This window comes from Buteo buteo, chromosome 17 (genome assembly GCF_964188355.1).
Source record: "Buteo buteo chromosome 17, bButBut1.hap1.1, whole genome shotgun sequence".
NCBI lineage: Eukaryota > Metazoa > Chordata > Aves > Accipitriformes > Accipitridae > Buteo > Buteo buteo.
In genome coordinates, this window is record NC_134187.1 from 2,023,365 (window position 1) to 2,046,517 (window position 23,153).

Sequence of the window (23,153 nt, forward strand, 5' to 3'; positions counted from 1 at the left end):
CATGTTTAGAGCGAATGCTCTAAAGTAGCTGGATCTATCTGCTTAGCACTTGCCAAAAGATCAGTAAGGCTTTTGGGATACCTAAAGGAAATTTCCTCGTGCATAATGAAAACATTTGTGGCAGCGGGAAGCATTGCTGCCTGCTCACCAGCTCAGCAGAAGACACAGCTAATGGTGGAAACACAAAAGGACACTTGGCAAAAGCAATCGATGACAAGCCTAAAAAAAAAGGCAGTCTCACGGTGTTGTCCGGTATTAGGAGCCGCAATTTCTCCACAAGGAATCAAACGCAGCTGACAATACTCACTTCTGCAAGTTCTGGGCTTCAGCGCATGATGCAAGTGGAAAGTGAGTCTTTTAAGAGACTACTGACTGATGAGTAGATGTAAAGGGGAACTAGCCTTGGATAACGGACCTATTATGGAAATAGTTATTATGTCTGCTGTACACCTGAATACTGTCACATGAATATCAGGTACACAAGATACTCAAATAGCAGAACATGAGGTTCCAGTAATTTTATCCCCTTCTTACTTCGTCATTAACAATGTGATTTATGACTAGATTGAACATCAGACAACACATGATACTGTTAAAATAAAAATTTAAAAATAATTTCTGTGCATTTTTAAATACACTAAGAGAAGCCAAGCTCGATGCTGCCATCCAAGGAGCTGCACAGGCACATAGCCTAAGGGGACCGACCTTTCTGACACTTGCCTTTCCCAACACAGGCAAGTTCTCCTTTGGCCTCTTTCACTAATTAAAAGTCAGATCCTGGCTCAGAGAAGAGGTGCTCAGCCCTTGGAGTTAAGTGGTGAGTCATGGTGGCAGTTAAATATGCCCAGCACCTCTAATGACTCACAGGTCAGGTGAGAGGAGCAAAATGATGGGGAGCAGCAATTCTCATTTGCATGTGTATTTTACACCTTCTTGGTTCATTGTCCTCAGGACAAGAGCAAAAGCAGCCACAATCAACACTTCAGCTTGATGGGAACAACTCCCAGAGAAAGATGTATTTCTCTAGTGTATAAAATGAAAAAGCTGTCTTATAGTGATTTTTTTAGCAGTAATTACAAATCTCCTCCTAAGGAAGCGAAGCTTATCACCAAGTCCACAACCTTGCTTGATAGGCATCCAGAACTGCAGTGAAATCTCCTAAGTGGTGTTCTCAGCAGATAAAAATTAAAACTTCTCAGTCGAGTTGCACACTCTCTACAAAACAAAGATCCCCTCTGGCTCTGCTATTCTTTACTCATTCCTTGGCCAACTTATTTCTCAAGCATACCAAAGCATCTCAAGCAAAGACTTCTGTCTGAATAGTCTAAAAAGTGTTTACTACCTCAATAGGGAGGTGCTACAGAAATATTAAACACCAGCAACACTTTCTCAGGGAATTAATTTCCTTCCTCCATTCACAACAGTTGTTATGAAAGCCTAGCAGTTTCTCTGTTTATCTTTTTTAAAAATCACACTTCTGGTTGGTGAGTTCATGTATGTAAATACAGTCACTTCTACATTTGTGTCCTGTTCATGTATCCATAAAAACCAAAATCTTAACTCACTTTAGGTCAACTCACACAAAAAGGATCTCCTACCACTCTATAAATATAAGTATAAAGGGAGTTCTTCACACCCAAGTCAGCTGCCCAGTTAACCTGGACACAATTTAAAGCAGCAACCTATCTTAGATGCTCTGAGCCATCCCGTGAAGATCCTGCTCTCTCCACTGACTATAAAGCCACAGTTTCAGAATTATGTATTCGGCAGCAGCTGGCTAGAGCAGTGCCCCACTTCCCTGAGACAGATCATTCCCAGTCTCACATCATTTCTCTCATACAGGCACTGCTGGGTTTGCAGCTCTGTGATTTACTACAAGGCTGGATTTACCCCAAGACTCTGTATCTTCAAGAAAGCCAGCAGCCAACTCAGAATATCAGCTGCAGTCCAAGGGCCAACACAGTTTGAGGACTAATTTCTTTAGTCAGACTTGCAGTGCTGGTTCCTGGTGAGGAACAGTATATACACCCACGGCAGGCTACGGTTGTACTGTACTGGTTGAAACTAGACAGAATCACATCCTTTTTATCAGATTAACTGGGACCAGAAGCTGCAGTGGGCTGATCAAGACAAAGTATTATAGGAAGAAAATTAAAAATTATGTCAAGAGGAGGATGCCAGATTGATGAGCCCTTCAGTGCTGCACAATTCAGAACGTATAGGTCAGCATATCACTATCACTGGAAAGACAGCATTGTTCACAGAAGCAGAGCTTAAGTTTAGGACAAAGTAAAGAAATGACTGGACAAAAGGGGAAAAAACTGCGTTCACTGTTAGGTGAACTGTAGCCTACACAGATAGATGCTCCACTGGCTTAATCAAAGGTCATGCTCAGAAGGACTTTTTAAAAAGTATCCTGGCTGAAGGTCTTTTTTCCCCATTAGGGAAGAAAAATTGCAAGGCTACCATAATCCCATCCAAAGTAAGGGGTGAGAGACACCAGATCCCAGTTTACTGCTGAATGCAGTGCCCACAATATAAAACAAGTAAAATACTGTCAGTATTCCCCATGTAGCAGGGCCTCTGTTGATGGAAGTAGTGAGGGAGAAGGGCTGAATCTCCACGTACAAAGAGAAATAAATTCAACCTTGAATGTTTACCTCAAGTGTCATTGACCATCTCAAAACAGTACTGCAGTGACACGGTACAACAGCTAAATGCAAGAAGCACAGAAAATAAAAGGTCTGATTCATCTTGAACCCATTTTTCTTGCCTCTAGAATATTTAGGAAGTGCAACTTGAATAACTCCCACATACCTTCATTTACTAAGCATTTAACATTAATTTTACCTTAAAAATATAAACCTTTATTTATCTGCTGGAAAAAAACACACGTTAGTGCAAGTTTTCTCACATTGCTAAATCAGCGTGCTTGCAAGGCAGTACACTGACTTCAGAGTCACTTGGTTTTTGCATGCACTTAAAATTACTTGGTCACACAGTCTATGTCATAAATAGTTTCCTCAATAATCTGCAGAGCAAAGGACAGGCTACTCAGAAAACAATTTTAGGTCGAATAAAATTACCTAAACACCTGCAGCAGAAAAAATATAGAATAACCACCCAACATATGTATAAGGACAGCACTAATTTGAATAGACAACCTGCAAACACCACCCTTCTTCCATAATGAGCTGTGTCCTTCAGTACTCACAACCAGGGCTCTAGAGCAAAAGAAAAGCAATTCTTTTCCCAACTTGTTCATTATTTTATCTTGATAAAATCCAATTGGAAAGAGCAGCATAGCACTTTTTGTCTGGTCTTTGAATGCCGAGGGAAAAAAAACCCAAGGAAAACCAGCAGAAGTGTTTGCTGCCCTCAAGAGGAAAACCAAATGAAATTACACCTTTGTAACACGAAGGTAGACATAAAACTAGGCATAGTCCTACTCAGTTTTAAAATGGTTTTCTTTAGTAGATGATAATGGTATCAAGGAAAATCCACTGCACTGAATGACGACAAGGTAGCAAACTAAAACTGTCAGTAGGGATGCTCACCTAGTTTTAACAGCTCCAAAACATCAAATCTCTCATTTTTCTTCTCAGTTTTATACTGCAAAATGCACTGAAAAGTTATGTATTTAATGACCCAAAGCACACATAAATAAATCAGTCTCTGATTTTCCATTCATCAACTGTAAAATGAGAAGACCATCTCCCTGTCACACCAAAATACTGCAAGGGTAACTGCATTTGAGATTGCAAGGGGCTCGGAGCTCCTGAGCACTGACGCTCTTGGGGGTGAGTCATCCCTTACGGGAGCTGACGTCTGGCCTCCCTCCAAGGCAGGATCAGTTCCCCTTCCCAGCTAAAGGAAATAAATCCCATGGCAATGTGATTCATCACAACTAAAAATCAAGGTGATGAGGCATAAAAGGTAGAAGTCCAGATGGAATGCCAAGAAATTAGAAGCTTAGCATTTCCTACATGAGAAAACAGATAAACCACAGCCCTATCTTCTGCTGGTGCTATGCAGTACACAGAGCAATGCTGCAAGTTGAGCTATAAATATTCTGTGCCTAAATGCACATCTGGATAAACACTGTCTTTCAAAAAAACCTTTTGTCTTCTGTATTTTTTCTTACAACAGTTAAAGAACACTTTTAAACAATTACACTAAGGAAAACCAAGATGCTTACTTGACAGCCTCTGCTACATTATTGGAAGTGTGACCTGACAAGGCATCGTGAAGGTTTCTGATGAAGTAATCTCTGTAGTCTTCAGGCAGGGCCATAAATGTTCCACCCATCACAATAAACTCTACTTTATCCACGCTGTGGCCCAACTGCTTCAGCTGTAAAATTAAAAGTACCAGGAAAAAGTTACCAATCAGGGACTAAATCTAAAAGACTTCTCTGAAAACCCTGACATTCTTACACTGCATTTCCTTCTTTAGTTGTCATAACTTTTATGAATGACAAACCATTAATACTTTTGTACAGATTTCTTACAAGCCCCCCAAAAAACCCTCAAAAGTTAATTTTTCTACTGCAAGAACACAACACAGATACTGAGCCCAGCACATAGGTTTTCTTGACAAAGCAGAATTATTTGAGCCTAGCATCTTGCTGATGGAGTTACACTGGGTCCAGTTTGAAACCAGCTTAGATATGGCCAGGAGGAAAAGCTTCCTTGCATCTGCTTCAGCCCATGGAGAACTAACTTTCCTTACAAACTTGTGGGAGAAAAGGACTACAATGAATCCATGGAGAATTTTCCAATGGATTTGGAGATAAACAGGAAACCAGTCAAAGCAGAACAGGATTGAGAAACTCTTCAAATCTTCTAACTCTCCAGCCAAGACCCCCAAAAAATCATTTTGGTAGGAATGCCACTATTTGAGTGTACGTAATTATCAAGAACTAGCAACTGTCACAGAAGTCCAGTACAATTTTGTTGTAATAGGATTTCCTATTAGTAATCAGGTACTGTTCAGAACAGATAAGATCTTATACAAGGTTCAAAACTTGTCATTTATCTAATAGAAATGACAGTTAGACAATTAGAAGGCCTATAAATAATATTTCCATGGGGATCAAGTCAGGCTAAGGTAGAATTACAGAATCATGAAAAAGTTGAGGTTGGAAGGGACCTCTGGAGATCACCTAGTCCAATCTCTCCTCTCAAAGCAGCATCAGCTACAGCAGTTTGTTCAGCACTGTGTCCAAACAGGCTTTGAGTGTCTCAAAGCGTGGAGACTGCACAACCTCTCTGGGCAACCTGGTCCGGTGCTGGGTCACCCTCAGTTAAAAACTGTTTCCTGATGTTCAAATGGAATTTCTCATGTTTCAATTTGCTCCCATTGCATCATGTCCTGCTCTGTCACTGGGCACCACTGAGAAGAGCCTGGCTCTGTCTTCTTTACAGCCTACCACCATGTATTATACACATTGGTAAGATTCCCCCGAGCCTTCTCTTCCCCAGCTTAAACAGTCTTGGCGCTCTCAGCATCTTTTCAGATGCTCCAGTCCCTTCAACATCTCAGTGGCCTTGTGCTAGACTTGCTCCAATATGTTCATGTCTGCCTGCTTCTAGGGAGCCCAGAACTGGACACAGCTCTCCAGGTGGAGCCTCAGCAGTGCTGAGGTGAGAGGAAGGATCTCCTCCCTTGATGTGTGGGCAACACTCCTCCTAATGCAGCCCAGGAGGCTGCTGGTCTTTGCGTCAAGGGCACAATGCTGCTCATGGTCAACTTGGTGTCCACCAGTAGCCCCAGGTCCTTTTCTGTCAAGCTGCTTTCCAGCTGGCTGGCCCCCAGCACGTACTGGTGCCTGGGGTTGTTCCTTCCCAGAGGCAAGACTTGGCATTTCCCTCTGTTGAACTTCAAGAGGTTCCTGCCAGCCCATTTGTCCAGCCTGTCCAGGTGTCTCTGAATGGCAGCACAACCCTCTGGTCTATCATCCACTCCTCCCAAATCTGCTTCATCTACAAACTTGCTGACAGTGTGCTGTCCCAACACGCACGCCATTAACACAGAGGTTAAACACTATTGGCCCCAATATTGACAGCTGGGTTTTATCATTAGAGACTGGCCTCCAGCTGGACTGAGTACTGCTGATCACAACCCTTTCAGCCCACCAGTTCAGGCAATTAAAAGCATTCGCATTATTTTCATCACAACCACAATGCATCCCCCTTGCACTGTAAAAATTTACCTGTTCCACTCTGTGTCTTGTCTGGAGATAGGGGTCATATCTAGCCCGAATGGCCCTCATGGACGTTGGCTAAAAAACACAAGGATGCTGATTTTGTAAACTTTTTTTTTAAAGAACACAGTGAAAAAGAACAAAAGACAACTTTTAGCATTGAAACAGATGCTGAAGTTTTCAAACCCTAATTGACCCTAAAGCCTTCAAACTCACAACCAAAGAGTCCATCCAACTGTAAATATGAATTTGGCTCCTTAAATTTTTTTTAAATTGTAACAAAACACATTTTCGTCCTGAAATGGTAACATGACATAAAAAGAATGAAACAATTTTTCAAATTTTTAGTGCATTACAACAGGATAAAGAATCTCTGTAGTGAGTCACAAAAAATATTGCAAAAAACAAATTGAAATACCACTTTTTCTGTCCCGTTCATTGTAGTTTCTCTTCACTTGCCCAAGTTATCCAAGCAGCGTCCTCTAGTTCAGTCTAAACTTCAAATATTTTTTATAAGCTAAACATATTCTTTCAATTGAAATCCCTAACAACTTTTTATATTAGTAGCTGATGTAAGCCTATTAATAATACTCCAAGATAAGGTTTTCAAGTATGTTGTGTATCCCAGATTCGTTTGGTATTTCACATCTGTTGTATTAAAAGCTCTAAAGGATGAGGACTCTTTTAATCATGCACAACTCCCACATGCTGTTAGTACTAAACAAATGAATACAACATATCCAAAGCAACACAAATTATAAAGCAGTAACATATACACAGGATTTTCCTACTTTGCACTAACAGGACAAGCTTCAGGTCACTGAGAAGTAGATAACAGACAAACTCCATACTAAAAGGATGCTGCATCACTGTTTATCAAATTAATCCAGTTTGTATTTTACCTCATTTTGCTACTTTACAGCTGTACTATAGTTATGAGTTGTTTTGTTAATATCGGTCACAATAATTTAGTCACAATGAGATCTTCTGCTGTTAAACTTTCTCCAGACAACAGGACAGCACTACTTTGGAAATACATATATTTAGTGAGATATCACTGCAGATACAGAGACATAAAAGGGCGTGAATGTAATTTCAGAAGCATGGACAACTAAATAATGGGCTTTTTTCCAGAGCTTGACCTTTGCTGATCCTCTGGGTCCTGTAGGTTGGACAGGACTGAAAGCAGGTCAAGTTAGGACAGAATGCTCAGGGCTGTGTCCAATCACTGACTATCAAAACCTCTCTAGATCCCTACTCAAGTGTTTGACGACTGTCACATTAAAACATTCTTTTCTTATATTAAGGCACAATTTTCTGCATTCTAACTCATGTTTGTTGCCTCCCATCTTTCCACTGGGCACCTCTTAGGAGGAGTCTGGCTCTGCTTTCTCTGTACCCTTCCCTTAAAACCATATTAAGCTATGAGTAAAACTGTATGTTTCTGCAGGACTGTTTCATTAGGAAAACTGATGCAGATTGATAACTGCTGTAGGAATCACAGCTAGCATTCATTTCAACAAACTGCATGCAGCGGTGTCCCACGGGACATGTCACCTTCAGCTGCTCTTACTCACTCATCGCTTTCCACAGCTGGAAATTCAGATTAACAGCTGTTCCCACACCAGCAAGTCATGGGGTACAGCCACAATGCTGCACTTGCCCTGCTCAGAATCACAGACTGCTCACTCCTGCTCTACAGCTTATTGCATGTATAACAGTATAAACAGCAGCAAGGTGGGGAGAAATAAACAACTGCTACAGTAATTGAGAAGAATTTCCAGTCCTATAGCTGAGCTGCTTTAGATCTCAAAGTTTATAAAGTCTTCTTTTGTTTTGTATTCTTGCAACATGAGTGAATTTGTAGAAATAGAGAGCAGCTTAACCCAAGTTTATAGAGAGTGTAGGCAATGCGTTATGGCAGACAAAGTAATACCTCATATCCAGTGTAAGACTGTGTTGAATATTCAAAATCAGAATCGGGTCCACCTGGGCAGTATCTGCAAATATAAAAAGACAGAAAATGGGCATCAAACTCATACAATTGCAACAACTTAAATCTGTCTGAGGTATGGGTACACAAGCGGATGCCAGCTGAGCAGACGCTGCTCTAACTACCCCACCTCTCATCGGAAACGCAGGGGAACGCAAACTCGAGACAGCCTGATCACAGCAACACACCAACCGCTCTCCTGGCATCCAGGAGCTCTCATATAGGCAAAAAAAAATCCACAAAAGGAAGGCCTTATTAGCTCAAGCACTACGGTACCAGCTTCCAGACTAAAGCTGGCTCATGACTGGTCAGCTGAGAGTACAGGGTAAATGAATGAATTCCAGTGTTTCTGCTTCACCCGATGTAAATATAGGTACAGACCCAAGCGCACATGCTGAAGACAGCAGTTCTGTGATATCCAGTAACACTGAGAGGAAGTGAGCCTATGTATGTTTACAAACACTAAGTATACAGTGCAAAAGAGTTGTTTCATTTAATTTTAATGAGAATGGGATGTCAAAAAAACCAGTTCAGACCTGTCAAATGACTACAGCCACATAAAACAACTTGGTAAGACTTACTAGAAGCAAAATGTACTGTGAACATATTTCTGGAACACGGCATTATTTTAGGGAGCTGCCATACAGTTTTGGAGTAATAGTTACACACAGATTATTAGATATTAAAAAGTAATTTTACAATCATAAACAATTTAACTATTTTCCACCATTCCACCAAGAACATAATCTCATTTGATGTAACATATGATTTTTGTTTGGCACAGCAAGACATAAAAGAGAGATGCCATCCTGTTACACAATCTACATTTCTTTTCAGAAACTTATAGAACTTAAATATGTTGATGGTGAGAAAGCTCATTTACATTTGTTTTCTGAACTTAGGAACGTGCTATTTAATGAATACAGCATTCTAAGACTACTTCAAAAGAATACAGTCCATTTACTCTGCATAACTGTAAGGCAGTTTGGTATTAAATTACAGTTACTGCATCTAGAGGCTTGTTTGAAACTCTTATTCTGTGACACAGCAAGACAGACTTGCGGCTCTCACAGCATGACTGCTAGCCAGGAAAGGAATGGTACACAGCAGATAGTAATTAAAAAGAATATAAATTTATTCTGAAGGGTCCTTAGCTTTTTTTTTTTTTTTTGAGAACTGTGGGATTAATGACCAATCTATAGCCATTCTGTGCTCAAATATGACCTGAGACGGGAGGGTTGACAACCCCCTCTACTTTAGCTGCAGGTGCTGAGCACGTCCAACAGAAAAGGTAATAGAGCAGTCAGCGTATTGTTACTTACGATGCAGATCTCAAATGCACAGACACCAAGATAATGCCGTCTCTATCAAATCAGACACATTTGGTTCACAGTATAATTGATTAGTTTCCTCACTGCCTGCCCTGCAAACTCAACCCAAGTCATCTGTCACCATTATAAAATTAATTACCAAATTACCATGGCCAAATTAATTTGCTGGCAAAAGTTATGCAATCCAATTGAAGACATTTCATACACGTAATTACCTGGAACATCTCAAACAGAATAGCTGCTCATGCGAAAACAAGAACGGAGCCAGCTAACTCTGTTAGGCAGCTGGTAGTGAAACACACCGATGTTTCAGGAGTGACAAGGTGGGAAAGAGAAGCAATGGTTTGAAATAGATGAACTGATATTGTTTGAAAAAAAAACAAAACTGACAAGATTTCAGGTGCACAGACTCTGAAGTCAAGCAGAGGTAACATATTTCAAGGTAAACCCAGCCTGGGTTTCTAAATTCAAATAAAACTCAGAATCTATTCCCTTAACACCACAAGCTCTTGGCAGCTGGAGGCCTTCCCTTCCATCTGTGCTCTCATTTCATTCCAGAGCCAGGCAGAACCAGACTGTCACACCAAGCAAGTTTTTGCAGACAACACCTGCACCTCCTCAGGTGGGTCTCAGTTCAGCAGTTTTCAAACTTTTCAGATTGAGCCCCATTTCTTTTCTGTAATAGTCTTCTCCAATCTGCTTACATATCCAGTCATATGCACAAAACACCTGCGCACCCTAACACAGTAATACAACTTACATTTGATCATTAGTACGTTCTCTCAGTTACTATATTCATGAAATTGTACATCTACTAAGGTAAGCAGGGTTTGGCCCATGAAAGAAAAAGGTTTCTTCCTTGAAGTAAGACTGAAAACACGTAGACTCTTTAGCGTAATGTGCAGGTATCAGCAATCAGCAACTCTGCGCTTGTGCAGAAAGGAAGTCTGTCCCCAGTACAATGCTACTGCAGTACTAGATTTATACAGAAATACTGGAAAACAGTCCTCTTAGGTCATCTAAGCTGTCATACTTACACACATATGTTGCCTGTAAAGTTAATGTGTGGACACCTGTGTGGTTTACACATCACAGCCACGACAGCAATCTGTAAGAAGCAGAGTTACAGAAGAGAGAAATTATACTAATTGCTTCTGAAGTTACTAAAATAAAGTGCATCTTGGAAGGCTATGTACACATGCACATGTATTGGGTTTGCATGGTAAGGTTTTGGTAGCAGGGGGGCTACAGGGGTGGCTTCTGTGAGAAGATGCCAGAAGCTTCCCCCATGTCCAACAGAGTCAATGCCAGCCGGCTCCAAGACGGACCTGCTGCTGGCCAAGGCTGAGCCTGTCAGTGACAGTGGTAGCACCCCTGGGATAACAGATCTAAGAAGGGAAAAAAAGTTGCTGTGGAACAGAAACTGCAGCTGGAGAGAGGAGCGAGAATATGTGAGAGAAATAGCCCTGCAGATCCCCAGGTCAGTGCAGAAGGAGGGGAGGAGATGCTCCAGGTGCCGGAGCAGAGATTCCCCTGCAGCCCGTGGGGAAGACCATGGTGAGGCAGGCTGTCCCCCTGCAGCCCAGGGAGGTCCACGGAGGAGCAGATCTCCACCTGCAGCCCGGGGAGGACCCCACGCTGGAGCAGTCTGTGCCTGAAGGACTGCAGCCCGTGGAAGGGACACATGCTGGAGCAGTTCGTGAAGAACTGCAGCCTGTTGGAGGGACTCACACTGGTGAAGTTCATGGAGAACTGTCTCCAGTGGCAGGGACCCCACACCAGAGCAGGGGACGAGTGAGGAGTTCTCGACCTGAGGAGGAAGGAGCGGCAGAGACAACATGTGATGAACTGACTGCAACCCCCATTCCCCATCCCCCTGTGCTGCCGGGGCAGAGGAGGTAGAGAATTTAGGAGTGAAGCTGTGCCTGGGTAGAAGGGAGGGGTGAGGAGAAGGTATTTTAAGATTTGGTTTTGTTTCTCATTACCCTGCTCTGGTCAATTGGTAATAAATGAAGTTAATTTTCCCCAAGTAGAGCCTATTTTGCCCGCAATGGTAATTAGTGAGTGATCTCTCCCTGCCCTTATCTTGAGCCATGAGCCTTTCTCTATATTTTCTCTCCCCATACCATCTGAGGAGGGGAGTATTAGCGCAGCTTTGGTGGGCACCTGGCATCCAGCCAGGGTCAACCCATCACAGCACACCTGCGAGAGACTATTTAAAGATGTCTTCTGCTTAGTCTGCCACCTAGAATATCTGTGTGTTAACCCCTGAAGGAGATAACGAATATATCAAGAAATAGGAATCCTATTATTTAATATTTTCACAATTCAGAAAAAAATGGCAGTCTACTATAAAGAACCAGGTGTCCTATACCAAATCTAATTAACCACCCTGCCAAAAAGATGCACACTGATGTTCAGGTATTCACTAGGACCATCTAATATGTATCTAAAACAGCGCAAGGGTGAGAGTGTGCCACCAAGCATACCAAACACCACCTGGAAGATGAAAATGGGGAGAGATGAAGAGAAACAAAAAGATGTAAACCAAAGAAAATAAACGTAGCTTCCTCCCTCCACCTAACTGAGACAAGCCTTTTTCCCCTGGCTGATCTCACAACTGCTTTTCATACACTAAATGCAAGCATAACACAAGACGCCATCTTCTTTTGTAAAAAGGACCAGAGGGAAGAAGATGCAGACACACCAAGATTTTCTAGTGTCCACTAATTTGGGGCACCCAACTCAGAATACCTAATTTCCAGTTTTCCGATATCCTGGTTGGAGTAAAAGTTTAATGAGATATTCTATAGCCAGAAAGAAGAAATTAAAGAAATTAAGTGGGGGGTTTTGGGGGTGGGGGTTTTTTTGTGGTTTTGTTTGGGGTTTTTTGGGGGCGCTTTTTTTTTTTTAAGTTATAAAAATTGAACATTTCTTGGATTTTGGGTTTCTGGTTTTTTTTGTTTGGTTGGGGTTTTTTGTTAACTTGACTTTAGGCATGCTATACATACCATAGGGAAGGTTAAAAACACACAGCTGAATGTTAGTTGTACCTCTATTCCTGCTTTCAGCCTGAACCACCTTTCAAAGAAACAAGTTGAATACTAACATTTTACCTTTGTTCACTGAGAGGGCCTGCAGATTAAGCTGCACTGTTTCTACAGCAACTAAAAACCAAGACATGCTGCTCTGAAACAAAATCTCCACACTTCCTCTTTCTCTTCTCCCAAATGTTTTGAAAGCAATAGCCCTGTGGGCACAACATCACTGAAAAGGCAACCTGAAAGCTGGCAATGCAGCCAGTGCATCTATATTAAAGCTTGTGGACATTCAATACCCTGGTCTTTGAAAACAATTAAATACAATTTATTGGTGACAGCAGGGGAGGATGGTGGTGGATGGAAAGAATGATGTATGTGCTTACCCCGCTAGCAGTCCTTATAGGCTTGGCCTTCAGCTTTGGAACCAGCACCTTGCGGTACTGAGGTGGAACAGCCGCGATGATGTCAACCAAACGTGGCTGCGCTGAAAGCCCATACTTTGCCGACGTCTTGGTTTTCAGCCTGAAAGCAGAAATATCTCAAATTAACAACTCCATTCTGACTTGCATATCCATATTCCACAGCAGTGCTATTGTATTACTGTTCAGTTACACGGAGATCTATGTAGGTTGTCCCTGACTGCCTTTCCAGGTAACTTATTTAAACTTGCAACAGCTGCACTGTGTACTAAGATACTGAAAATACACTCCAAATAATGCTGATATGCAACAACTGCCAACATTCTCAGTTTCTGTATGTTTTCCTTCCAAATATGGTTTTATCAAAACATTGTGAAAGCTGCCAACAGACCTGGCTTACCCGTTTTCAGTAATTTAATTCTTTTCATGTCTTCCATGTGATTAACCCCTACACATGCAGACTCAAGCTAGTTCATTTCCAAGACATTCACATCAGTTATTTCCAGCATCAGCAAAAAGTTTGCAATTATATCATATAAATGAAATGGCAACAGTGGGACAAACTCAGATTTTATTATTCCACATATGTAAAAAAGGAATAACTTTCTGTAAATAACTACTTCATTTCTAACACATTGCTAAGAAAATCTGATTTATCTTTATCCCTATATTAATCTCTCCTTTCCCTGATGGAACTGACTTTGGGACTACTGAAGGATGAACACAGGTGGAAACACAAAAAGGCAATGACAAGTTTCTTACAGTTTTTCACCAACACAAGCCATTTTGTACTCTCAGCATTGCCAATAAAGTAGCAAATCACCATAGAATTTACAGATCTTGGTTTCTTTATTATCAGATAACAGTAAGAGAAATGACAGTAGCCTGTGAAAATATAACATTTTAAAATAAAGCCTGAACATAATAAGACTGTACAGGACACGTTCATCGCTGGTGGACCAGCTCTTCAGCATCATCCCAGAGCCACTTACTTGTTCAGATTCACGTCTTTTCCCTGCTCATGAGCCTCAATTAATTGCTTTATGATGTCAGCTATCGTCATCATCATCAGCTCCGCATGGCTGAGATCTCCTGAAATGAGAACAAAACAACAAACCACGTGTAGAGACAGTGCTTTCTAACTGCTTGTGACAACCTGCTCTGTAGTTCGTTTTTAGTATTTCCTACAGTTGTTGCCTACAGAGGGAATTCTGCCACTGTGTTATCACTCTTGACTTGCAGCATTCCCCGAAAAAACGACAGTCACAGCCTTGTATTGCTGATTTTCTCCTACTTCTAGGACAAACTCTGCCTTGCATCAAGGAAATCTGCGCAACAGCTAGAAATAAAAAGTCATTGGAAGTTAAAAGACAGTTAGTAGAATAGTCTGACACTACCTGTACACGTGGCAAGGAACAGAATGCGTTCATGAGAAGGACAGTGGGGCAAGCTGAACGAAGAGGCCAGCTCTATGGACTCCCCTCCATCACAGAGAGGGTACGTTGCATTGGGCAGCGCTATCAGTGCCTTAAAGTTTCCCAGCTGCACCTCATACACCCACCCCATGCTGAACAAGGGTCCGCACTGCATAGACTGTATACATTGCTTACATTTCTTCCATATCAGCTTTGGGAGAAGAGGGGCATTGCTATTAAGAGAGATCCATCCATGCTTCCTAACAACAACGTGCATTTATTTCACCTTGTGCAGTGCTGTCTACACCAACAAGTGTTGGGACAGCAAAATATACACACCAAACTTATCAGAAAACCCACCAGCAGGGACATAGCTGGGTGCACAACCACTCCAACAAGCTTTTCTTCGTGCCAGCTGTGCTGAAATCTGGCAGCATTTACACCCACCTGGGAGAAGCACAGCAGCGGTGCTCCCATCTGGTATCTCTCAGCAGGTAGTTTTGTGGGACAGAGCAGGCCACTGCTAGCCCTGTGCTGCCCTGCACCATCTTTGCTGCCCCATATCCTTCCCCCAGTTTTTTTTCTGCTCTGCCGTAAGGGGAAAAAACCCACCAACACCCAGACTTCCCTGCCCCCAGCACCCCATTCTGCATCTGACAGTCAGGAGTGAGGCAAACTCCTGAGCACCCACATGGGTGCAAAGGCTTCTGCCTCCCAGTGACAGCGCCCAATTCAACGCTGGGAAAAGAAAACGGATGGCTCACAGAGGGGTGCCAAGTCCCTCCAAACCTCAAGCAAGGTCTGGGCTGGCCCTTCACCCACCTCCAAAGGTACACGGAGGGGGCAGAGCAAGGTCTTGTCTCGTTTTCCCACTCCACACACACACAGAGGGTTAGGGGAGGTGGTAAAGCCCTGCCACCCCACGGCTCCCACCCCCACAGGGCCGGGGGAAACATGAGGAGGAGCCCTGCCCCACAGCCCCCCCCGCCATACCCAAACACAAAGTAAAGCGTTGCCCCTCAGCCCCCCCCTTACACACACACGGTCAAGCGTTGCCCCTCAGCCCCCCCTTACACACACACACACACACACACACGGCCGGGAAAGGCAGCAAAACCCTGCCCACCACTCTCAGCTCCTGGGAGAAGGGCAGGGTCCACCCTACAATCCCCCCCTTCCCCAGTACCTTTTCTCTTCTGCTTCATGCTGGCGGCTCCCCCTCAGCCACTCGGTGCCGTAAAGCGACACCGCCCCCTCACCGTCGTAAAAACGCCGCACCTCCAGCCGCGCTGCCGGAAAGCGGCAAGAGGACGGCGGGTGTTGGGGGGGGGGGGGGAGGAAGTGGCGGTGTCACCTACAGCGCATGCGCAGCACCGCTGGGGCGGTGCCTCCGCCGGCCGCCAGGGGGCGCCGTGAGGAGACAACCGCGGGGCGGGCGGGCGCGGCGCTCCGTCAGCGCTAGGTGGTAGCAAAGCGTCGGCCTGAGGAGAGGAAAATAAACTGGGTTTTCCTGTTAAAAGGCTAAAAAGTCCTTCCCCGAGAGGGCGTCGGAGGCCTGCGGGCTGCTGGGGAGCACAAAGGAGGGGAGCTGGGGGGGGGTTGAGGGGTTCCCTGTGGGGAGAGGCTGAGGGAAAGGGGCTCGTTCGGCTGGGAATGGACCTGGACCAGAGGCAAGGGGCGTTAAGTTTTAAGGAGAGAGGTTCAAATTGGGTGTGAGGAGAAATTTCCTCATCGCTAGGCCGGCCAAGCGTGGAGTGGGTTGCCCACAGTGGTTGCGTCATCTTTGTTAGAGGATTTGAATAGCCGGCTGGATGAAGCCCTGAGCAACCTGGGCTGATCCCAGAGCTGACCCTGCTGGGAGCAGGAGGTTGGACCAGAGACCTGCTGGGGTCCCTTCCAGCCCTAATTCTCCCGTGGTCCTATGAAAGGAGCTCCAGATCCTTCCATGAATCTCCAGTGACTTCTAGAGCCCACATGAGAGTCAACATCTACCACTTCTCCAGGCAGGGATTTCCACGGCTGAATTGCATCTGGCGTGGGGAACTGTCTGCTTTTGTTTCTCTGTTGCTGTTGGCAGAGCCTCGCTGGTGCCGCCAGCTCCCGACTCTCCTTGCTGGTGGCATCCTGGTCAACCAGTAGATGCTGGTGGATCTCTCTGAGTACCATGAACCAAGCAGTGAGCAGAGGGGAGAGGCTGCCTGGACGAGAAAACAGGACTGTGGAGGAGGAAAGAACAGGCAGAAAGGAAAAACAGGCCACCAAAAAGAGAAAAAAAAACACCACCAAATGACAGGAAAAAATGAAGAGAGATGCTGGCAACTGCTGAGTGACCAAGTTTTATGATTTACCCCCCTGGAGTTCTGTGTTCAGCTCTGGGGCCTCCAACATAAGAAGGACATGGACCTGTTGGAGCGGGTCCAGAGGAGGGACACAAAAATAATCCAAGAGCTGAAGCACCTCTGCTATGAGGACAGGCTGAAAGAGTTGGGGTTGTTCAACCTGGAGAAGAGAAGGCTCCAGGCAGACCTTATAGCAGCCTGCCAGTACCTAAAGGGGGCCGACAAGAAAGCCAGAGAGGGACTTTCTACAAGGGCATGTAGTGATAGGACAAGGGGTAATGGCTTTAAACTGGAATGGGGTATATTTAGATCAGATGTAAGGAAGAAGCTCTTCACTGTGAGGGTGGTGAGGCACTGGAACAGGTTGCCCAGAGAGGTTGTGGATGCCCCATCCCTGGCAGTGTCCAAGGTCAGGTTGGATGGGGCTTTGAGCAACCTGGTCTAGTGGAAGGTGTCCCTGCCCATGGCAGGGGGGTTGGAATTAGATCATCTTTAAGGTCCCCTCCAGCCCAAACCATTCTGTGATTCTATGATTTATGGGCTGGTAAAAACCTTTTTTTGAAAACCTCCTGACTGATGGCTGACCCGAAGATTTTTGGCATCACACTTAGGACTGGTGTGGGCCTGGGGACTGAAGGGTCAGCAGGGTTTGCGGGGAGGGAAGAGAGCACGTGGAAGGAGCCGCAGGCCGGCTGTTCCCGCTGTGCAGGTTGGTTTATAAAGCAACCGGAGCCTGCGCTGGTGCCTGAGGTCAGCACGCACAGCCTGGCAGGCACCTTGTACGAAGGTGTATGTGTGTGTGCACGTGTTGTGAGACCATCCTGCCTTCCCACCTTGCTGGGTGGGTTTGGCAGCATCCTGCCTATACAAAGCAAGATCCCAGGATGGAACAGGTTGAAAACATGGTTTAGACCATCTGTTCCCGTCGCTACCTCTCTCCTGCCTTCAGGGCTTTTTGGAGAGCTGAATTCAGCTTCCTTCCTACAGGATGTGCTGGGAGTGCCCTGCAATGTCTGGACCTGTCCCTACCTGTGATTTTACCTCCCCAGGGGTCTCCCAAGCATCCTGTGCCAACCAGCAATTTATCCATGGTTCGGAGAGTGGTTGTGCTCAGGATAGGGGCTGCACAAACAGTAACAAAGCATCTATCCAGACATGCATCTTCTGCCATCAACTTTCTCAAACCTATTGCAGCAGCTGCTGTGCAGGAAAGGACATTTCAGATGCGGCCACACAGTCAAGGGTTGTCTGTGTGTCTCGCCGTGCCCTGCTTTGGGCTAGCTGGGGTATGAAAGCAATTCCTTCCGCTGAATTATTTGGTGGCACACATACTACACAGCGTCCATCTGGAGGATGTCATCGTTGTTGGGAATGGCACAGAGCACAGGACAGGTAGGATGCCCGTGCGAGACGCCCGATAAGGCGATCAGTCTATCCGCACCCCCTTAAACACAACCCTACACACCATGTCACTGCCTCCTCATCCCCTTAGCCTTTCGTTACGTGAGCCGAGCTGTGCTTTCCATATGTTATCAGCTTCATCCACCTATCACAGCAACTTTTTATCTTACATTTAGCTACTATCATTAGCTGCTTTCCCTTTGCCGCAAGGTCTCCACGCTTTTTGGTAACCGTCCTTTAACCTATTATAACCCCAATGCCGCTGCTGAGACTTTGCTCTCTGAATGGTCGCTCTTCCCTGACAACAGCTCACGTTTGTTCATCTTCCATCTTGCCACACAAGTTGGACGTTTCCAACAATCCTCAGTTTTAATCCAACCGTGCTCCCACCTGCAACTCCCCATCAACTTCAGTTACACACACTCCTTTTCCCATGTTTCTGTTTCTGTAGCTCAGAAGAGTGATAATTAGGATAACTTCATTTTGGCTACAAAGCCAAACTACAGTACCAACCTCTGCCATTGCTCCCGGCAAGGAACACCAGGTAAATGCAGGTGGAGTTTTGGGCAGAAACGGATGGTAAAGCTTAGGTAAGAGGGCGGCTGGCATGTTTGGGTTTGTTCCCCACATCTGAGCAGGGCTGTAGCCTAGGGCTCACATTCTGATCTTGCTTGTACTGGTGGAATTCAGATGCAGCAATGCTGATTCATTGGCCTCTGGGGTTTAAAAGGTACTTTCAGTTCTTTAATCAAAGGCTGTGGCTAATGAGAGTTGTGCAGGATCTGGAAATGCCGAGCAGTGCAGGGAAATGCACATCTACAAGGAAGGGCGAAGGCATAACAACCTTCCTCTGTACTTGTTTAGCAATTTCTTATCAGCATATCTGGAAGCGCACTATAAAGGTGGGTAAATAACCATCTGCCTCTGCAGATCAGCAGCCTGGGGCGCAGACAGTGATACAGCTTGCCTGAGGCCAGCCAGCAGCTCAGTGGCAGAGGCAGGTGATGGAGACTCTGTCTCTCTGTATCTTTTGTCTCCATTTCAGATTCTGACCCATTTCGCGACCTCAGGAATGATTGTAAATTATGTTGTAAATACACATATTTTTATTCTAATAACATAATTGGTAGGAGTTACATCAAGGCGTTATGTAGGTCTGCTGTTACTTCAAAGATAGACTACTTGGCTTGGTACGTTCCTGGACATTACTGTTATTTTACAGCATCATAAATACAAAAACTTTATAATCAGAGAAGGCCTAAGCCTTAAAATGTATAGTGAGTACTTAAGATGCATGATCTGGTCCAGTGAAGGCACAGCGTCTGCAGTAGTGCCCAAGCACTCAGCTCCAAGACCAGTCAGACCCTAGGAACTTTATGTTTCTGGCGAGTATGCTCATTGGTGAGATAAGAAAAACCATTGCTGCAGGGTTCCATCATTTCCTTGCATAGCCATTTGCTGTTTGTAACACAGACCTAGCGCTGAACTGCTGCCATGAGAAGCTACAGGCTGCCTAACGGAGACCAAAAAAAAGCTGGAACAACAGTTTGGACTTAGGAAGCCAAGGAAACACCCATGAAGCAAACAGTTTAACTTGATTTCCTAGGGGAAAAGGCTTGTGAGGAGAGATTGCAATACCAGGGAATGATGCCGATGAATGTTTTGGATGTGATTTACCCCACCTGACTTTAAATGCTCAAAAGTTAGCTTTCTTAATCAAAATTAGTCAGTCTGGTCTCTTGCATAATCAACAGATCCTAAGATATATGAGCTAATTGCCATCTGCAAGTTCCTCTTTCAGCTGATAGCTTGAGAGGTGACTAGCTTAGACTTAACTAGCTCTTAGGCCGTCGTGTTGGTTGAGAAGAACTCCCCCTTCCAAGCATCCAGGGCAGCTAGAAAAAATGAAGGAACAACGTCTGGGAGAGGGAGATGCACTGAGTTACCTAATTGATTCGGAGCTGTAATTCACATGGCACTCGACCAAGTACCCCAATGGGCTGAGTCTCCTGCTGGATGCTCTCCCTTCAGGTAAGATCCATAGTTCACCGTGCCCAGTGCCTGGTCTTGACAATGGTCAATGTCTTTCACGCCAAAAACCTTGAAACCCTGAAGTGACACAGTGCAGAATAATCTGCTCACAGAGCAGAAGTCTTCTTCTAATCCCTGTCAATCAGTAGTTGGCATTTTCTCTGAAACATGATTTCTAGTCTATAAATGTTGAGAATTCATGGGCATGCTGTGGCTCTTCCTAAACTGTGGAAAGGTTTGGTTTTATCCCAGCTCTCTCAGTCGGGGTTATGGTAAGGCAACTAGTTACAGTTGCTGTGCATTCAGTCCCCTTATCCTTAAAAACTGCTATTCATTACATTTACTGGATATTTCCTTAATTGTGGAAAAGACAAAAGCACATGATTTACATTCTCTTAAATAAGTAGACTAGTGCCAGCTCTCCACACAGAGCCATGTGCAATGCTGCAATCCAGAGTGTGGGATTTGATTTCCTTCTCACTAACATGATGGAAGAGATCGAGTTGGCTTGTTTAACATGAGATTCTGTCTTCAATACAGTTCTAGCTAGGTTTTTCTTCAAATGTTTTCTCTGAGCCTTCCTTCTCCCACATATTAAAGGCTTTTCCCTTGAACGCTGTGGTGCTTGCTTCACAGTCTAGCTGATTTGGCAGGGGCTGTAGGTTACAGCTGAGGGATCACATTAACATTGGTGGTAAACCACTCACTTTGTAGCGAGGGTACAGTTTCCATCACTCAGGCTGGTAGTCCCCCCTTGTCTTCCACAATCCTCTCGGTGCCCACAGAGACAGACAACTTCTCTAATTCACTGGCAAAGCATCACAAATCAGCAGTGTCCACATGGGATATGCCCCAAGATGTCCAAGCGACACACAGGCAAGCTCACATGAGGTCCAGCAGCTCTAGCAAGGATCTGCACAAGTGTCTCCACGGTCAAAAGCCTGGGTAAACTCTGCAGAGATGACATACCCAAAAGAAAAAGAGAATATAGCAGCAGCAACAGGAAACAAGGCTGAGAAGCACAACAGGAAAACAGACTTAGACTGTACTCCAGTTTGGAAACAGGAGATCCCACCTGGAGATCCCAAAGGCAGGCAGGAGTCATTGCACTGAGTACGGTACTTCCAAAAAAAGTATAAAGCCATTGCTCCAACACCTTGCTGTCTAAACTGGCTGCAAGGCAGTAAAGTTTTCTTTTGGCCAGCCTAAGTGAGAATAGATGCAGGACCTCCATGCCCCTTTCTTTGCATTGTGTAGTGAGGTCAGTGAAGAAAGTCTTTTCTAGCAACAGTTGAAAAAAAACTAAGCTGGGTCCTTATGGAGGACTCAAAAGCATCTGTTCTTCGAGCACAGCCTGTGACTTGGGTAACATTGCTGGTGTTTCCCCAGTGCCAGGCAGATGAGCTTCTGTTCTGCTGGGATGAAAGATACTTTGAATTCTCCCTTACTCTGTGTCAGATCCTTGGTTAGATGGAGGAATGTGCCAGGGCTGAGCCTCAAAAAGCAGAGACGCTAGATGAAAGAGAAATAATGTAAGAATCAGACAGATTAATTTAGTCAGAAAACTCAGATTCTAAACATATTTAAGTACTCAGCCAATCCTTGGCATTTTGGTGGCATTTAATACCTCAAATACCTTCACAAATCTGGATTGAATGGAAAGACGGTTTCCCTTCATCCTCTCATTATAGAGGAAATAATCATCAATCAAAACATCTTTACTTTTCCTGCACACCTTTCTGACAATCTGCAAACATACCCTGCTAAATCCCAGCTGGAAGTCTATCTAAAGTTGGTAAATGTACCTTGGGAAAAGCCTGGCAGAGATCACAAAGGTCCAGGAGAGGTCACTGTAGGGATTAAGATAGGATTTGTCTCTCTCTGATACAAAAAAATACATAGTTTTGCCTTGCAAATTGCCCCTAATCCAAATGCAATCCCTCAGGGATAATTTAGCTTGGTAGTTTTTATACTACAGCAGTGGTGTTTGTAGGTAGCTTGCCTCCCCACTCTCCCTAGCACTTCCCTCGTGCACGGTTTTAAAATTTCTCATCATGTAGAAGACAGTGACTGCAGCAGAGCTCAGACAGGTCGCTGCACGTCCCTGCATGCGCCTTTATCTTCCACCGAGATGGACTCGTTAATAATCATGGGGTGGGCACTTCCCTGCAGGAGCTCCCCTTACTCCACCCCCCACATTCTCTTTCACGACACTAAACGGCACCTCAACAGCAGTTGAAGATTGGTTCGCAGAAGTTAAAAGACTGAAACACCTTCTTCCCATTCCCAGCGCCTCCCGGGTGGCAGCAGTCGGAGCTGAGTGCCACATTCCTGGGAGGCCACAACACTGCTGCCAGACCAGCGGAATTCCCTTGATTGACTGGAACAACCCATAACGCAGCCAAGGCGTACAACCTTCCAAAGGCTCTGTAACCCTCTAGTCTGATCTTCATGCTTTCCTCTCTTGGCTTTTATGGCCAGGATGCACTTACGTACTGCTTCCTACATGAAGTAGTCTTCACATGTTTCCCTTGGGCCTCATCGTACTCCTTCCAGTGCTTTCCCCTATGTATCATCCTTCGTCTGTGTTTAGATCCTTTCTTTCATCTCCCACAGGAGTTGCGATCACTCATTTGCACTATGGGTCGTCCTCATGGGGGTTAGCCTATGGACCTGCTAAAGCTGCTAGGTGCTAGGGAGATCCAAAGGGATGTTGGAGGTCTCCACGTGCTCCATTAATCTCCCTTTCTAGATCAGATCATCAGTAATTACTGGATAGTCACTGCCCTGTAGGAGCTCCCCTCACTCTACCCCTGTGATCTCTGAAAATCCTAACAGTATCACATCAGAAGCCTCTTCTCCTTTGTTCGCTCCAGGTTCTTTATCCACTACCCTTCTTGCATGCTAAAAAATCATCAGGGGTCACAGATTGCAATCCTTACTTACATTGACAACCCACTAACTAATAGGACTGTCAC

The 23,153-nt window shown here is 44.6% G+C and overlaps 2 protein-coding genes across 2 annotated transcripts in view; both read right to left on the reverse strand.

The window, feature by feature from the left end:
* Nucleotides 1–15,683, reverse strand: part of ELP3 (elongator acetyltransferase complex subunit 3) — an 89,201-nt gene extending 73,518 nt beyond the window's left edge. Inside the window, exons 1-7 of the mRNA XM_075048882.1 lie at nucleotides 15,591–15,683; nucleotides 13,982–14,081; nucleotides 12,954–13,092; nucleotides 10,567–10,637; nucleotides 8,142–8,205; nucleotides 6,215–6,283; nucleotides 4,199–4,353 (exon numbers count right to left, since the gene is read on the reverse strand). Coding sequence (XP_074904983.1) covers nucleotides 4,199–4,353; nucleotides 6,215–6,283; nucleotides 8,142–8,205; nucleotides 10,567–10,637; nucleotides 12,954–13,092; nucleotides 13,982–14,081; nucleotides 15,591–15,609 — 617 coding nt within the window. The 5' untranslated portion in view covers nucleotides 15,610–15,683. The remainder of the gene's footprint in view (nucleotides 1–4,198; nucleotides 4,354–6,214; nucleotides 6,284–8,141; nucleotides 8,206–10,566; nucleotides 10,638–12,953; nucleotides 13,093–13,981; nucleotides 14,082–15,590) is intronic.
* Nucleotides 15,684–21,284: 5,601 nt separating this feature from the next.
* Nucleotides 21,285–23,153, reverse strand: part of FBXO16 (F-box protein 16) — a 36,972-nt gene continuing 35,103 nt past the window's right edge. The window contains exon 10 of the mRNA XM_075049808.1: nucleotides 21,285–21,687. Coding sequence (XP_074905909.1) covers nucleotides 21,620–21,687 — 68 coding nt within the window. The 3' untranslated portion in view covers nucleotides 21,285–21,619. The remainder of the gene's footprint in view (nucleotides 21,688–23,153) is intronic.